Source organism: Schistocerca cancellata, chromosome 4 (assembly GCF_023864275.1).
Source record: "Schistocerca cancellata isolate TAMUIC-IGC-003103 chromosome 4, iqSchCanc2.1, whole genome shotgun sequence".
In the NCBI taxonomy this organism is placed as follows: Eukaryota; Metazoa; Arthropoda; class Insecta; order Orthoptera; family Acrididae; genus Schistocerca; species Schistocerca cancellata.
The window spans coordinates 918,693,813-918,712,111 of NC_064629.1; the positions used below are offsets into that span (position 1 = coordinate 918,693,813).

Below are 18,299 nucleotides of genomic sequence, written 5' to 3' on the forward strand. Positions count from 1 at the left end.
ACACCCCCCACCCCCCTCCCCTGTGTGTGTGTGTGTGTGTGTGTGTGTGTGTGTGTGTGTGTGTGTGTGTGTGCGCGCGCGCGCGCGTGCATGCATGCATGCATGCGGGGAGGGGGTCACGCAGGTCAAGGCATGCAAGTCCAGTGTGCTAACCACTATAGGTAGTTAAATAGTTAAAAAAGCAAGTTTCTGAGTCTCAGGAAGACAGGCATCAAGCTCCAACAATAGACGGATGTGTAATGAAATACTGTTGTATTCAAACTAGAGGTTGACAGCTCCTTTACTTAAAGATACCTTTTATGATTGCTGCAGAGTGCATAAAGATGTGTTGAATTGATATTCAATGTGGGAGGTGTGTCAAACTTGAACCTCTTCTGAAAGACAAAGACAAACAGAGCAAAGCACGAAATGTATTTTTTATACATGTCTTCCACTGTAATTGCAATTGAAATCTAGCTCTGGTGGACCACACACATAAAAAATGCATTTCATGCAATTTTCTGAAGCTGTGGAACAGCATATACAAAAAAATATTCCAGAGTACAGCACGTCTGGAGAAAGATGCACATTATGAACTATTCTTTGCAATGAAACTTAATGTTGCATACCTAGGATCCCTTAACAAAATTCGTTGTATTTGTACTCTCATCATATTTGTTGACAACAACAGCACATTGTAAGAGTGAGTAGCTTTTAACATTTTCAAATTGCTGAAATTACTTTTAGGCAAATTGCAGAAAGAAATTATATTCTGTGATGTCAAATAATGTTCAATGTTATGCTGGCACTGCAGCTGTTAAGACAAGCATCCACTTTGTATTAGTGATATGTGCTTAAATATAATAAGGAAAATTCTGGTACAATGTAGAGTGTTGACTCATCAACAGGCACACACAAAAGAGAACAACTTGCTAGCTTTCAGGCTAAATCTTTTGTTGGGCTAGAGCATGCACCCCCCCCCCCCCCCTCCCCCTCGACACACAATGCTGGGATTGCATTTTGCCAGGTGTACCAGGGAGGGGTGGGGTGGGAGTTGTGTCATATAGAGTGGTGTGGTGTGGTGTGGTGTGGTGTGGCATGGGGAGCAGCAGGAAGCAGGAAAAGGGTTTGAGGTGAGTAGCTAAATGATCCACATGTACCGGAAAAGGTGTGCAGTGCATGATGAAGCTGACATTGAGAAATGGAATGGGAGATGGTGACAGGACAGAGGATGGGGAAACTGAAATGAGCACCTACCCGCAAAAAGCAAAGGTCCCGAGTTCGAGTCTCGATCCGGCACACAGTTTTAATCTGCCAGGAAGTTTCATATGAAGGGGAAACTGTTGGATGGAGGGTATAGAAACAGTGGGTTAACAGAGACTGAGGTCAAGAGAGTTTTGGGAGCAAAGGATGCGTTGCAAGGGTAGTTCTCATCTGTATAGTTCAGAAAAACTGGTGGTGGAGGTGAGGATCCAGATGGCATGAGTTGTGAAGTACCAACTGAAATCAAGCATGTTGTGCTTAGCTGCATGTTATACCACTGGGTTGTCAACTTTGTTCTTGGCCACACTTTGGCAGTGGCCATATACTTTGGATAACAGCTGGTCAGTTGAGCAGTGATTGAAGTAGAGTTGAAATATGACATGGCTGCTTTCATAGGTGGCCTTGCCTCCAATGGGGTTGGACAAGCCTGTGACAAGAATGGTGTCTGAAGTGCTGCGTGAGTGGATAGGCAAGTCTTGCACCTAGGTCTGTGGCAAGGGGTTGGGAGTAGGAGGGGTGTAGGGATGGACCAGGACGTTGTGCAGATTGAGTGGATGATGGAATAGCTCTTTATGAGGGGTGGTAAGGTTCTTGATTATGATGTCCCTCATTTCCGGGCATAATTTGCCAGGGCTCTGATTATCTATCAACATGCTCGAAAATGAGGAACGTACTACTCAATGCATCTGCTATTGGACGAGTGACAGGTGTTTAACACACTAAAAATAAATTCTGTAAGCTGGATTGTAATTTCTGTGGCAAATGTAGATAACGGCCAATAATCTCTGGTTTTTCCAAATTGCACTCAGTCATTACCAGCTGTGCTCCACGAGGTGCTCACCAATTAGTGTAGATTACGAAAGTAGTGAGCACCATTGCAGTGTGATTAAAATTAAACTGTGAACATACGAACACTAACTCAACAATTACTCGGGTATTCTGCTACTGAGCTGTGTGAGTTTGAAATCCATATTATTTAAATGTGTGATGTGTTTCTAGATCTCTGTAGAAGGTGCTCCAGATATAGGTACAAACATAATACTATTTCACGGCTGAAACACACAAATTGTAGTTGTATCTTGTTAATTACACATTTGTTTACATTGACTTTTGATACCTACCCCAGCTTTTTATATTCTTCCAACACAGCAATTTCTATCTCTTCTGTTTGATTTGGAACAAAGCGGAATTCAGACACCACTGCTGGAGTATGAACAGCTTCATCATAATCACCTAATTCCGCTACAGCCAAAAGAAATTACACCATTAGGAAAGCATACAACTGATTTACACTGCAAAATTTCAGTCACTCTAGTCTGTAAGCTTATAACTTAATGCACTACATATATTTTTGTAAGCAATGAAGTTAAAAGGAAGACGTGTAATAACAATAAAAGCACCAAGACGTTCACAGACATCCAAGTGTCACACTAACTTAACTCATGACAATACCTGAAAATAAGAAACATTATTTACTTTTGAGAAAAAAATGTGGTTATTTCCATACACAGCAGATCAGAAGCCAGAAAATTATGATGTACATTAGATGTAATATTAATAATTCCAATCCAAATGGTTCAAATGGCTCTGAGCACTGTGCGACTTAACTTCTGAGGTCATCAGTCACCTGTCACCTGGAACTTAGAACTAATTAAACCTAACTAACCTAAGGACATCACACACATCCATGCCCGAGGCAGGATTCGAACCTGCGACCATAGCGGTCACGCGGTTCCAGACGGAAGCGCCTACAACCGCACGGCCGGCCATTCCAATTCCCAAGATGCTGGATTTTGGGCATGCCAGAGACAATGTCTAAAAGTTTGTGATAGTATTTTATTAACATCATGAGAGGATGACAGCTGGATAGAAAAAGAAAGATAGGAATTGTTCAAAAATAAGAAAACACTGTGAGTGCCGGATGGCTCTAACATACAATGAAGAGTGTAGAATAACCATTTAGAGCCTTCATGATAATAAATGAGTACAAGATGAGTGCTGATGAGTGAGCAGGACAGAGAAAGAAAAGAGGGAGACAAATAGATCTGGTATGTCCTGCACTATACTTTACATCAATGAATATCACCTTCCCCCTATTTCCTTCAACACTTTTAGTGATGAGAGTTTTGTCCATCTTGGGTTTTGAGCTGGTTATTGTAAATTATGAAAGGAAAACCGGACACAGTTTAAACCAACTAAGCTGCATGAGATTTGTTGCCATTCATGACAGGTTTCATGTGTCACTCACTTTAAAGCAAAGTAAGACCTAGGGTGTAGGACAAATTATCATTCATGACATAGAAATAATGTTCAACTCTTCATATACTTTAGGTCCCAAATCAATCTACAGTCATCCAGTTTTCTTACCAGCTCTGTTTTTGGTTTCTTCAAGAAAATTATTTATTCTATAAGTTGGAGGATTACATTTCAATTTTGTGTATACTTTTAATGAATAAGCTGCAATTCCAACTACAGAAACATAAGCCTCTACTATCTGTTTTAGCTGTTCTTACAATGAATCAGCTATATAATATGTGCAAAGAATCGTAATATGAAATTTCACACTGTCATCTCAATTTCAATACATGATAATATTGCAGCATGTATCACACATACTGATTTTATCTGTATTTCATCCTCTTTATTGCTGATTTTTGTGTTGGTGGAATAACGAAGCAAAGAAGCTGCCTCACTCCAGACGGTATATTCTTTGAGTGGCTTTCTTATTTTACAGGTTTCCCCTTAACTCCAGCAGACAACCGCAGTCCTTGAAGCTTGGCTGTTTATAAATTTTTTGTATTGTTACTTGCTCCAACACTGTATGTTATTCCAGCTAGTAATTATTATGTACTTAAACGATAGTTTCATTTATCTTTTTCATTTTGATCAATTTAATATTTAAATAAAACACATGCATTTATGTACTTATGGGTCCAATTAACAGCAGCATATTTAAATAATAATGTAGTAAAACAATAAAAAATATCATGGAGTTGAATCACTGTGAGAACTATCACACATGCATAGAAATGAGCAAGTACATCAACCACCAGACAATACCATAAGCTACATGAAAATTTAGTATAGGTTACTACACAATTTCAGGTGCTGTTAATTGAAGACACATTTACCAACTTTTTGTAAGTCTTGAGTCAACTAGAATTACAAAGAAAAGAAAGAAAAAATAAATACACTGTAATGCTAGAGCAGCTAATTCCACAGCAGTCTGGTAAGGACATTCTAGACGTCCTTCAAATATGTCCTGCTTCAGCTGCAAGAAGAACTGGTATCTGGTCAGTTCCTCTCTAAGACTGTTTGGTTCTGATGAATAAAATTTAACTTTCAGGCGCAGAGTGTACGGAGGTCCAACTGCAAATGAGAGAGTGTAATGCAACAATTGCAATGAACTAACACTCAAAATAAATAATACTACTAAAGGAATATGGCACTGAATATATCAGTCTAGCGTATCTTCCCTAAGAGCCTTATGCTGCTCAAGCTCCCACTCCGATTATGCATACAGTTACTTTAATATTTATTCTATTAACACTACATAATTTGAAAAAAGTACAACAAGAGTAGAGAATAAGAAAAGGTGAAGAATGGGATCTTGTCTGTTATTTATTAATTATTTTGTACACCAGTGGAACCTATGTACAGTATGAGGCTGTATCCTTTATCACCATCCATAACAATATGATCTGCAGGTCAGTTTGAACATCAAAGTGCCTTACTGAGTATAATCCTATTGGAAGTTGTATGCTCTTACTTACTTCCAAACAGAGAACTTGCTCACAGTTAGTTGCAAATTAACGTCAAAACTGAGCCATGTTGTGAATGGCCATTTTCACATACATTTTCAGAGGTGAAAATAACAGTACCCATAAAAAAGTCTAATTATTAAATGAGGATCAAACAACAAGCCTTCAACTACTAACATACTTTTCAAGTAGATGTCATGGCACACTTTTTAATTTATCTTCAAATGCAGTATTTCTGTGCTTTATGAACTCCACAGAGATTACTTCCAATATCTTGCAATATAGACTCTCCTGGGAGATACAATACTGTGGACAAAGGCTTCCCTACAGCTCCTGATGAAAATAAGGGAGGTAATCATTGCTCTATTTGCTCTAGTTCTATATGACAAGAAGACAGAACATTTACACAAGGATATGATCATGAGAAACCCCATTCTCACTGTTACAATTCTGTCAAACCCACACATATAATGTGGATCACTGACACATGGCACAAAGTTGGCATTTCAAAACAGCCCCTAACTGCCCAGATGGGATTTTAACCATGTGAGTCTGTATCCAAGCTATAGTGCTCTCCTGTAAACTATTCTGCAGCACAACCTCACTGGTGGGCTCTACACAGTCCATAAGCTGTTGCTGGTAAGACATCTCCAGAGTGTGCACGCATACATTGGTACACTACACAATATACTGCAGTAAGCTCTGCATGCAACATCTCGTCAGTGTTTTATAATACCATCACATCGTCACTGAAGTGTGGCTTAAGGGTAGTCGCCAAATCACAAAAAATAAATTTCCATCCTTAGAGTCGAAACATCATAGTTCTAGCAAAATATGCTAACACAGAGCTAAACTCCTCACTAAAAACAGCAACAGAAGGTAGTCAATTTGTCAGAATGTTTTTCTTGATACTTGGCAGTCTCTGCAAGTAAAAAGTGTGGTCTGCTGAGTCATCTGTAATTGCTGCATCACATTTCCATTTCACCATCAAATTGGAAACATTAATTTAAGAAGGTTTCAGGAATTACTGCAACTAATCACAGTTTTTTCTTCAATTTTTAGTTATTCATGACCATTTTCGAATCGCCTGGTGATTCATCATCAGATGATACAATTTAGTTTGGAGTATTGTGTGGGTCATGCATCTGTGGCAAATATAGAGACGAAAAAGTGAGCACTGTATGTGGGAAGAATATTAAGACTGTAAGATTAATTTGATGGTATTACTCACTGTTTTTATTCTTGTAGCAAGCACTGCTCTGGAAAACATAATGTATACTTTCCAGTATCGTTAAATATCAAGTGAAACAGGCACTTTTCCACTGATGACGACTCCCACATACTTTACAAAATATAAACAAACCAAAGAGTGTGGCTGTTGTTGTCTCCAAAGAGTCTTGTGGAGACATAGATTTTCTTTGCTCATTTTTCATTTTGTTTGGCATTCATAATAAAATATATATTTATTACATAACTTTCTTTATAAAAATTAGTATTATGTTTTTACATTGCAATTTTTTTTTCTTTTATGCTCTTTACAAAATCTACAACAAAGTGTTTAGGACAATATTTCTGGTAGTACATCGAGCAAGCAGTAAAGCAAACAAAAGAAAAATTCGAAGTAGGTATTAAAATCCATGGAGAAGAAGTAAAAACTTTGAGGTTCGCCGATGACATTGTAATTCTGTCAGAGACAGCAAAGGACTTGGAAGAGCAGTTGAACGGAATGGAAAGTGTCTTGAAAGGATGATATACGATGAACATCATCAAAAGCAAAACGAGGATAATGGAATGTAGTCGAATTAAGTCGGGTGATGCTGAGGGAATTAGATTAGGAAATGAGACACTTAAAGTAGTAAAGGAGTTTTGCTATTTGGGGAGCAAAATAACTGATGATGGCCGAAGTAGAGAGGATATACAATGTAGACTGGCAATGGCAAGGAAAGCGTTTCTGAAGAAGAGAAATTTGTTAACATCGAGTATAGACTTAAGTGTCAGGAAGTCGTTTCTGAAAGTATTTGTATGGAGTGTAGCCATGTATGGAAGTGAAACATGGATGATAAATAGTTAGAACAAGAAGAGAATAGAAGCTTTCAAAATGTGGTGCTACAGAAGAATGCTGAAGATTAGATGGGTAAATCACATAATTAATGAGGAGGTATTGAATAGAATTGGGGAGAAGAGGAGTTTGTGGCACAACTTGACAAGAAGAAGGGACCGGTTGGTAGGACGTGTTCTGAGGCATCAAGGGATCACAAATTTAGCATTGGAGGGCAGCATGGAGCGCAAAAATCGTAGAGGGAGACCAAGAGATGAATACACTAAGCAGACTCAGAAGGGTGTAGGTTGCAGTAAGTACTGGGACATGAATAACCTTGCACAGGATAGAGTAGCATGGAGAGCTGCATCAAACCAGTCTCAGGACTGAAGACCACCACAACAACAACAGTGAAGTTATGTTTGGCATGTTTCTCATTGCAGTAATTCCTGAAACATTTAACAAGACAGTCGCAGTGTTCCAAATTCAGAATGGATAAAAGTTTTATTTTGCTATCTAGTCACGTAAAAGGAACAACGAATACATACCAAAAGTATAAATTGAAGTTAATGAAAACTATTCTTGCTATTAAATTCAATAAGCAGTGCATATTAGAAAACATTACTCCTAATTATGCCAAAGTTGTAATCAATGACTCAAATGGGCTCGGGCAGCCAAAAGCAAATGTGGAGTCACATGGATCAAAAACGAAATTAAGTCTCATTATAAACAAAAAGACTTACTCAACAAAGACATCTACAGGCTGCACTTAGAGTTAAGCAAACACCTTATGCTGCCCCAAATTGTAACATTCATAGAGTTAGTTCAACAATCTGTGTATAAGGAAATGTTGAAAATTTCATCCAAACAAAAGAAAAAGCTCTCAAACCTCATTGCCAAAAAATCCGCCAACTTCTACTCCATCTTACCTGATGGAAAACATAATTTTTCTGAGAGGGTAGTAAACACAACAAACATTAATTTCAACAACACAGAACTAAATTTGCTAAATAAAGGGCTAAAACACAATACTTCCTCCAAAGTTGATGAAAACACTGTCAAAGACCTAATAACTGACACTAAGGTAGCCTGCCTATCAGCAAAACTAAATCAAAATGACCAAAACGCTCTTGCACATGGGAAAAAACTCCACGATATTACTCATAATGAGGCTACAACATTAAAACAAATTACTAACTAGTTGATAATAATGATCTTTTGGTTAAGGCTGACAAAACCAATACAGCTGTAATAATGTATGAATCAGAGCACATTAACTAAACATTAGAATTTTTTAAAAATAACAACATAACTGAACTAGAATCTGATCCTACCCCAAAATACCAAAACAAAATTTAAAAAAGAACCTGTTAATGCAACTTCCTCCTAATAACTACTGAAGCCAAACACTGCATAATAATGAACCCAACAGCCCCAAAGCTCAGATCACAACCCAAGGTTCATAAACAAGGCCACCCACTACACCCAATAGACAACTCAATAAACAGTCCTGGATACAAAATAACCAAAAAACTTCATGAAATTCTCTGTAAATCCTACACATTTACAAACAACTACTCCATAAAGAACAGCTATGAACTAACTGACAGCATAAAAGATATCACTATTCCCACAACAGCACAATTTACGTCCCTCGGCATAGTAAACCCGTACACCAATATACCTATAACAGAAACACTCCACATAATCAAAAAGAACTTATAACATCATAAAAAGCTAAGTAACATAGGAATCTATGAACTGATGGATTTGCTAGAGTTAGTTTTGTTTCACAATTACTTTTCCTTTAATAACAAAATCTATATTCAGAAAGACAGTTTACCAATGGGCAGTGGTTTAACTGGCCTACTAGCTGAAATCTATATTAATGATCTGGAAAACAAATTCTTTAAAGATAATCCAATGGAAAAAGACAAAGTCATTTATAATAAATGCTATGTTGATGACACATTGATACTATACAATGGAACAGCAACTGAAATAGAAAACTCGGCCAATAAACTAAATAATATACATCCCAAAATACAGTTTAAAGCTGAACACCAAACACAACAGGGAATTAATTTTCTTGACTTAAACGTAACATGTCACAACACCAAACACAAATTCAAAAGTTACAGGAAACCCACAACAACAGATGATGTTATAAATAATACATCATGCCACCCAAATCAGCATAAACTAGCATTTTTCAGATCAGCACTCAACTGTGTAAATGAAATTCATGCTGAATCTGCTGTAAAAACCAAAGAACTAAACATTTTAAAAACACTAGCCCACAACAATGCTTATGACCCAACCATAGCTGATGAACTAGATGCAAAAATGAAAACTAAGCAAAAACCATCAACAAACCTTTCCTCAGCACCAGAAGAAACTAAATGTGTCTGTATGTCTTTCCTTGTTAATGTATCATATCAACTTGCAAAACTATTTAAACCACCCAAAGTCAAACTCAGTTTCCGCACAAATAACAAAATACAAAACAAAATAATTCACAACATTAAAACAACCAGCCCACTATATCACAAATCAGGTATATACAAATTAACTTGTGACAGCTGTTCTTGCTAATACATAGGACAGACAGGAAGAAATTATGAAATCCGATATGAAGAGCACACTGACGCACTCCGTTTTAATAATTAAATAAATCCACTTTTGCAGCCCATCTAGCCCAAAACAGTCATTCAGTTACAGATATAAAAACCAACATCCACATTCTACACATTGTAGACAAAGTAATAAAAATGGACCTCTTGGAACAACTAGAAATTTTCATGCATAACAATAAAACACCCTGCACCATCTTAAATGAACAAATTCATTTAGCAAATAACCCATTCTTCCAAAATTTTAAAGTGTCCTTAAATTTGAAAAACTAATAAATACTGTACTCATCCACTCCCATACTCATTTCCCACCTCGCTCATGCCACACCTAAACACCATCCTCTCCACCTCTTTTTTACACACACACACACACACACACACACACACACACACACACAATCTCTCTCTCTCTCTCTCTCTCTCTCTCTCTCTCTCTCTCTCTCCCCCTCCCAATCCCTCCCCCCTTCCCCTCCCCATATGTATACTACCCTCTTTATTGAGCAATGAGAAACATGCCAAACATAACTTCACTACCAGAAATATTGTCCTAAACACTTTGTTGTAGATTTTGTAAAGAGCATAAAAGAAAAAAAAATTGCAATGTAAAAACATAATACTAATTTTTATAAAGAAAGTTATGTAATAAATATATATTTTATTACGAATACCACACAAAATGAAAAATGAGCAAAGAAAATCTCTGCCTCCACAAAACTCTCTGGAGACAACAACAGCCACACTATATGGTTAGTTTATATTTTGAAAGTATGTGGGAGTCGCCATCGGTGGAAAAGTGCCTGTTTCACTTGATATTTAACAATACTGGAAAGCATACATTGTTTTCCAAAGCAGTGCTTGCAACAAGAATAAAAACGGTGAGTAATACCATCAAATTAATGTTACAATCTTAATACTCTTCCCACATACAGCGCTCACTTATTCGTCTATATTTGCCACAGATGCATGACCCCCACAATACTCCAAACTAAATTGTATCATCTGATGATGAATCGCCAGGCGATTAGAAACTGGTCATGAATAAATAAAAATCGAAGAAAAAATGGGGATTGGTAGCAGTAATTCCTGAAACCTTTAACAAGACAGTTGCAGTGTTCCAAATCCAGAATGGATAAAAGTTTTATTAATTTAAGAGAGCTGAGGCCTATCACTTTTGCTTCTTGCACTATGTTTTCGCAACTGTGAAAGCTAACTTAAGTAGTGATATCAATGTGTCTTCCATGCTCATTTTTAGATTGTGTCCAAATACATTTTAGCATGTAATGCAGGTTGTTCCTATGCTGTCTCAACTCTCTCTCAGACTGCCGCAGTTAGTATAGGCTACTCTACAAGTAGCCCAATTACACTGATTCTGTGCATGCATGAATAGTTTGGCCAGTCCTTCCTGCATGTATCTGGCCAGTACGAAACTGCCGCATAGGCTCTGGGCCAGGTGTCTGCTGCCTGTCCACGGATCAGCTGTTTGCAGACTCCCACCCACCCGGGCCTATGGGCATCCAGCTGCACACAATCTAGAAAAACCCGAAGCAATGTGTTTCTTAATGTGATCATCATAATTCAAAAAGAAACCTCTGGTATCTGGCTCTGCCAAAGTTGAATGATTACTGGACAAAATTGACCTAGAAGGCTGTTAGAGGGCTTAGTATCACATCAGTCAGTTCTGTATTCACATCTGACATAGTCAGTTACTAACATCGCTGTACTTTGACTATTCGATACCAACCTCACTTGGCAGTTGGTCTTTCTATTAGGTTGCAATTTGGATTGTGTGTGTCTGCTCCTGCCCCATTGACCATTGTTGTGGCGAAAGTTTCTGCTTTGTACCTCCTTTGCATAGGTTGCTTTTGGCTTGTCCTTGTCTGTCTTCCATTTGCCATCATTCAGCCATATGTGGTTCCACTACCAGTTAGTGTCATGTTCTCTTCCACAAGTGGCCCTTCCACACTGTGGCTTCACCTGTTTCTCTCCTGGTGCTGTGGGTGCTGATCTCTGGCTATTCACAGATATAGCAAAACCTGTGCAATAGTGCCAACCAAGGGGTAAAAATGTCACACATAGGCATTGGTGCGGATATCCTCCCTGAAGTATCTTTGTGTTATGTCTACTAACAGTCTTTAGACAAGGGACTCTTTGAAGTTCAAAACTCATATGTAATTGTGACATAGAATAAAAAAATAGTTTTATAATATGGGAGAACTTACTTTTCACCTGTTTTTTTATCGCCTTTGTTGGGTCAAGCCAATGCTGAAAATGAACAATACACATCTTGTTTGTATTAAAAATTTTTGTGTTGCAGATACACAATTCAGGTGAAAAGAGACTTATAAAATTAAAAAAAAATCAGATATTAATATTTACTGCATGAGTAAAGATAGACTGTTAAAAATGTGGTGAGGATCAGCACTGTAATGAATGCCATGAACATCACACGAAAAACATGTTACAAGCAAAAATATACTAGTGTTGTACCTGTACATTGTTTGCATCAGTGTACTGCAGCCCAAAATAATCCTTTTCTATGAGGTCAAGGGAGTAGAACACTTGCTCATAAAGATCACTCCCAACAGCTTTTTTCTGTGAACATCAAAAGTATGGCTGATCCAATTTACAGAAACAAAAGGAAAAATTGTTTTATAAGTAAATCAAATCTAATACAGACCTTACATAATAGGCTCGATAGAAATAAGAACTCATCTTCACTTTCCCTCCCTTCCACTCTCTCTTTCTTAAACACCCCTTTCATCTTTCACTAAAGCACAGATTACTATTATTTGTCAATCCATAACTTTATATAATAAAGAATTAGGTGATAAAACTCTCAATTTTTAATTGGTAACAACTGGTTTCACAATAGTAAATATTCTGTAACAGCTCTCTCTTTACCAGTGAAGTATGACAATTAACATTGCAGAAATAGACAGTAATCATAATGCACCTTTTCCCAGGATTCTCTTTCGCTACCCCAAATACTGCAAAGCTGGGGAAAAAAAAAAGATCCAAGACAAACTGATACTTCACATCTCAGTGGCTTCTATACTTTATAAGTAGTCACAGTCGTAGAGCCAAGTGGACACAAAGGAACGGCAACAATTTCAGTTCATACACAGTGTTTAATTTAGTGTTTGTTTCCACAAGCTTCAGTGAAGAACTCAACAGTATCAGTGTATTTAATTGTGTTGACTAGTGTCAATTTATTAAACATGTTTATGTATTTTTCCAGAATTAATATCACGTGAACTAACTTCATAGTGCAGCGATAACCAGAAGCAGTGATAGTAGCAGTAATTAGATTGCATCCAGTGACTGCTTTGGCTAGTGTTTTATTCCTTGTGGTATGATTGATTATGATTGATCAGAACAGCATTTGTGAATGGATGTAGGAATATTGGCCACCATCTGTGTAGACCATGGTCAACATGCTTCAGGCTGCTGCCCTTGGCTGCAGTGGTGTTGGTGTATCAGAGGAATGCTTTGGGACCTTAGATGCCTATAGCATCACCTATGATCCCTTGTGATGCAGTGCCCTACAAGTCATTTGTCCTGGCCATTCGAGACTCACCTGACAGTGAATAGTGAACAGTGGTGAGGTTGTGCATCTATAGGCAGAAGACAAAAGTGGGTTCTGGTCATAAAGCTGTCCCCTTAGGCTATAAAAACAGGTTTGAGAAGTTGCCCATTGCTGAAGGTAATATTTGTGCCAGTACAGGACACCTCATCTGGGGGGGGGGGGGGGGGGGGTTATGCTGAGTTGTGGATAGGCACATCTCACATCTGTGACTCACTCAGCATCTCGGATATATGGTTAGCGGCAACTATCCTTTTCACAATATTGATACTGTGTTCAGATGTGGAGGGGGTTCTGCCAGTAGCAACTGAGTGCACTGGGTACACATGTCATCATGACTCGTGTTAGCATGAATGACACTTTCCACATGGATTCAGAGGCTATTCTCAGTTCCTACAGACAGCTGGCTGCTTTGGTGAAGACAACTAGCCTCACATGCGGGTGGAAGCAGAGATAGAATTTTGCAGCATCGTTCCCAGAACCAACTGTGGTGCTCTGGTTTGGACCGAAGTGGAAGGCTTAAACCAGAGGCCCAGGCTATTCTGTGACTACCTTGAACACAGATTTTTCAAACGCTATCAGATGGAAAATTTTTTGACTTCCCCTTAATAGCTCAGCTGTGAACTACACTTAGGAAGTAGGGTAATGAAGTTGTGTGTGGTGTGGGTCTTTTAGGCTAGGGGAATCCCTCCACAGGTCCGATTAGACAAGTTCTGATTTCAGACAGGGAAAAATAACAGCCCTATTAATTAAATAATGGAAAACTCAGGACAGAATGTAACAATATTATGAAAAGGATAGTTGCTACTCACCATATAGTGGAGATGCTGATTTGTGGATAGGCACTTCTGTGACTCAACATATGGTGAGCAGCAACTATCATTTTCACAATATTGTTACAGCCCTATTAATTAGACAGAGTAGCATTATGATACATCAGAGAAAGAGAATGTTAATAAGAGTTAAATTACAATTGACACGTATGTCACAAAGGTGGATGAAACTTGGTTCATCAGATGATTTTATAGAGCCGGTAGTAGCAGAATATTTGAGGGAAAATTTGGAGAGGATTTCGAGTAAATTTCCTTGTTGTGTGCATGTCATTTAGGGGCACTCAATGAAGAGATTATAAGTGTCCCTGGTCATGTTGTAGTATTGGAAGATTTCAATTCATCAGTTAGATTGGGAGACTCAACTGATTAGGATGAGACTAGGGAAAATTTCCAGGACCAAAAATGTTCAGAATACACAGACGAAGTTTAAGAGCATTGTGCAGTTTTCCATAGACAGGTATGTGCTGAGAAAATTTGAGGGAGAGAGAGCTTCACTGCAAATTTAAACATAGGCAAAGCCCACAGACAGACAAAAACTGACCGAAGCCAATATTGGTGTAACGATAGCCATGCATGAAGAGTTCAATGAAATCCAAAGTAAAATTCCATCCCCTGATCTCACAGAAAATCCTCAGAAGTTATGGTTTTATGTTGAATAAATAAATGGGTCAATGCCAATAGTTCGGACACACACTGGCCATAATGGCACTGAAACATACAATGACAGAGAGAAAGGCAAAATACTAAAACACCTTTTTCCAAAACTCGAAAAAACTTTTTATAGCCAAGATTGCATTCAGTAATATTATTGAGAACTGATTTCGAAACTGTCATCTTCTGATCTGTAATGTAATGCATTTACATAGAATGCATCGACTATCACGATTTGTGATAAAATTTTCTGCTTGACGTTACAAGACGGAAATGGAAATTGTATGTTTTCATATTTTCAAAGTATTTTTGGTTATAAATTGTGTTCCATTACGACTTTATCACTTGTGCCATGTCATCATTATAGTGGATAATATACAGCACATTATGCATAGGTTTGACAAAAGTAAAACCATATAAACATAAAAAGTACCTTGTGCAATGGTCGGGTTTATACCCACAGCACACCACTGAGGTTTGTTAGTTCTTCCAATGCACAAAAGACAGTAAAAATTCATATGCCTATTTACAGTTACTTATGAGAGTTCATATCTTACATGTGAAAAGGTATATTCATACTTCTCATTTTGAACTGTACTTCTTGTTTTTTACGTCAGTGTCACTATATAGTATACTCTTTCCATGAAATTATACATTGCCTTCTTGAATAGTTACAATTCATAAAATAAAGTATTGTTTACATTTACACTGTAGACTAATATAACCCGCTGAGTCTACACACTACAATTAGAGAGAGAGAGAGAGAGAGAGAGAGAGAGAGAGAGAGAGAGAGAGAGGGGTGGGGGGTGGGTGGACACTGCAATGGTTACATATGATAGTTGTATGTGGATGGCAAGCATATGCCACAATATAACTGACATATACAGTATCAGAATAAATACCAAAAACTTACCTGTAAAGTAGAATGGGATAATAAGAACTTTTGAAGTAAATTGTGAAAATGAAAAAAAGATTTAAATGATTAATGGAAAATCTCATACAAAGATGCGAAACAAATACTAACAAAGAGATACAGGGGCTGGCCAGTACTTACCTCAGCTCAGTACAGCCGATAGATACACAAAAAACAGAACCGAAAATTTACGTTCCTAGCTTTCAGAACGAATGTTCCTTCATCAGGGAGGAGAGAGGGGAAAGAAAGGGAAGAAGGGAAAGTGGATTCAGTTACTCACAACCCAGGTTATGAAGCAACAGGGAAAGGAAAACAGGGAGGGTAGCAAGGATGGAGGCATGGTTGTCAGAGGGAAGTCAAAGATATTGTACTTTAAGTACTGTGCCAGCTTCAGACCAAAGAGGATGCATACAGAAGTAAAGAGGTATACAGTATAAACACAACTATGTAGGATGAAAAGATGCATGAATGGCTAAAGAGGAAAGGGAAAGAGGAGAAGACTGAAGAGTAAATGGGAGTGAGGTTGTTTAACGTAGGTTCAGTCCAGGGGGATGGCGGGATGAAAGGATGTGTTGGAGTGCAAGTTCCCATCTCCACAGTTCTGAGGGACTGGTGTTGGGTGGGAGAAGCCAAATGGCACATACGGTGTAGCAGGTTCCTAGGTCCCTAGAATTATGCTGGAGGGCATGCTCCGCTACTGGTTATTGGACATCTCCTAGGCGGACAGTTCGTCTGTGTCCGTTCATGCGCTCAGCCAGTTTAATTGTTGTCATACCGATGTAGAAGTCTGTGCAGTGCAGGCATTTCAGCTGATAAATGACATGTGTAGTTTCACACGTGGCCCTGCCTTGAATTGTGTATGTTTTACCAGTAGTGGGGCTGGAGTAGGTGGTTGTGGGGGGATGCACGGGGCAGGTTTTGCAGCGGGGTCGGTTACAGGGGTAGGAACCACTGCGTAGAGAAGGTAGCCTGGGAATATTGTAGGGTTTAACAAGGATGTTACGGAGGTTGAGGGGGGTGGGGGCGACGAAAGGCAACTCTGGGTAGTGTGGGGAGAATTTTGTCAAGGGATGATCTCATTTCAGGGCTTGACTTGAGAAAGTCATATCCCTGGCGGAGTAATTTGTTGATGTATTCGAGGCCAGGATAATATTGGGTGACAAGGGGGATGCTCCTGTGTGGTCTGGGGGTAGGAACATTGTTGTTGGACGGGGAGGAAAGTATTGCTCGGGAGATCTGTTTGTGGACAGGGTCTGCAGGATAGTTGCGGGAGAGGAAAGCACTGGTCAGGTTATTGGTGTAATCCTACATCAAAGACACAAACCACTTCCTAGAACACCTCAAGTCCATTCCCACTCCTCTCCCACCTGAAACCTTTCTTGTCACCATAGATGCTACATCCCTTTTCACAAACATCCCACATACCCATGGTCTCTCCGCCCTTGAGCACTACCTCTCCCAATGCCCACCCGAAGATCTTTCAAAAACCTCGTTCCTTATCACACTTACCAACTTCATCCTCACCCATAATTACTTCACTTTTGAAGGCCAGACCTACAAACAAATCAGGGGAACGGCCATGGGAACCAGGATGGCTCCGTCCTATGCCAACCTCTTCATGGGCCGCATGGAGGAGGCTTTCCTGAAGACCCAACAGCTGCTTCCCCTGGCCTGGTATAGGTTTATAGATGACATCTTTGTGGTCTGGACTCGTGGTGAAGAAACACTTCTTAATTTCCTCCATAACCTCAACTCCTTTTCGAATCTGAATTTCACCTGACCTTTTCCAAAATCCAAGCCACCTTCCTGGATGTTGACCTTCATCTTGTTGAAGCTCACATCCACACCTCTGTCCATATCAAACCCACAAACAAACAACAGTAGCTTCACTTTGATACTTGCCATCCATTCCACATCAAATGCTCTCTTCCCTACAGCCTAGGTATTCGTGGCAAACGTATCTGCTCCAGTGACGAATCCCTCAACAACTACACCAATAACCTGACCAGTGCTTTCCTCTCCCGCAACTATCCTGCAGACCTTGTCCACAAACAGATCTCCTGAGCAATACTTTCCTCTCCGTCCAACAACAATGTTCCTACCCCCAGACCACACAGGAGCATCCCCCTTGTCACCCAATATTATCCTGGCCTCGAATACATCAACAAATTACTCCGCCAGGGATATGACTTTCTCAAGTCAAGCCCTGAATTGAGATCATCCCTTGACAAAATTCTCCCCACACCACCCAGACTTGCCTTTCGTCGCCCCCCCCTCCCCCTCAACCTCCGTAACATCCTTGTTAAACCCTACAATATTCCCAGGCTACCTTCTCTACCCAGTGGTTCCTACCCCTGGAACCGACCCCGCTGCAAAACCTGCCCCGTGCATCCCCCCCACAACCACCTACTCCAGCCCCACTACTGGTAAAACATACACAATTCAAGGCAGGGCCACGTGTGAAACTACACATGTCATTTATCAGCTGACATGCCTGCACTGCACAGACTTTTACATCGGTATGACAACAACTAAACTGGCTGAGCGCATGAACGGACACAGACGAACTGTCCGCCTAGGAGATGTCTAATAACCAGTAGCGGAGCATGCCCTCCAGCATAATTCTAGGGACCTAGGAACCTGCT

General features: G+C 39.3%; 1 protein-coding gene across 3 annotated transcripts in view; it reads right to left on the reverse strand.

Moving 5' to 3' along the window:
• Positions 1 to 18,299, reverse strand: part of LOC126185089 (band 4.1-like protein 5) — a 167,700-nt gene that overhangs the window by 123,493 nt on the left and 25,908 nt on the right. For all 3 annotated transcript variants that reach the window (XM_049927886.1, XM_049927885.1, XM_049927884.1), the window contains exons 2-5: positions 12,162 to 12,266; positions 11,894 to 11,936; positions 4,435 to 4,611; positions 2,364 to 2,484 (exon numbers count right to left, since the gene is read on the reverse strand). In XM_049927886.1, the coding sequence (XP_049783843.1) occupies positions 2,364 to 2,484; positions 4,435 to 4,611; positions 11,894 to 11,936; positions 12,162 to 12,266 (446 nt within the window). The remainder of the gene's footprint in view (positions 1 to 2,363; positions 2,485 to 4,434; positions 4,612 to 11,893; positions 11,937 to 12,161; positions 12,267 to 18,299) is intronic.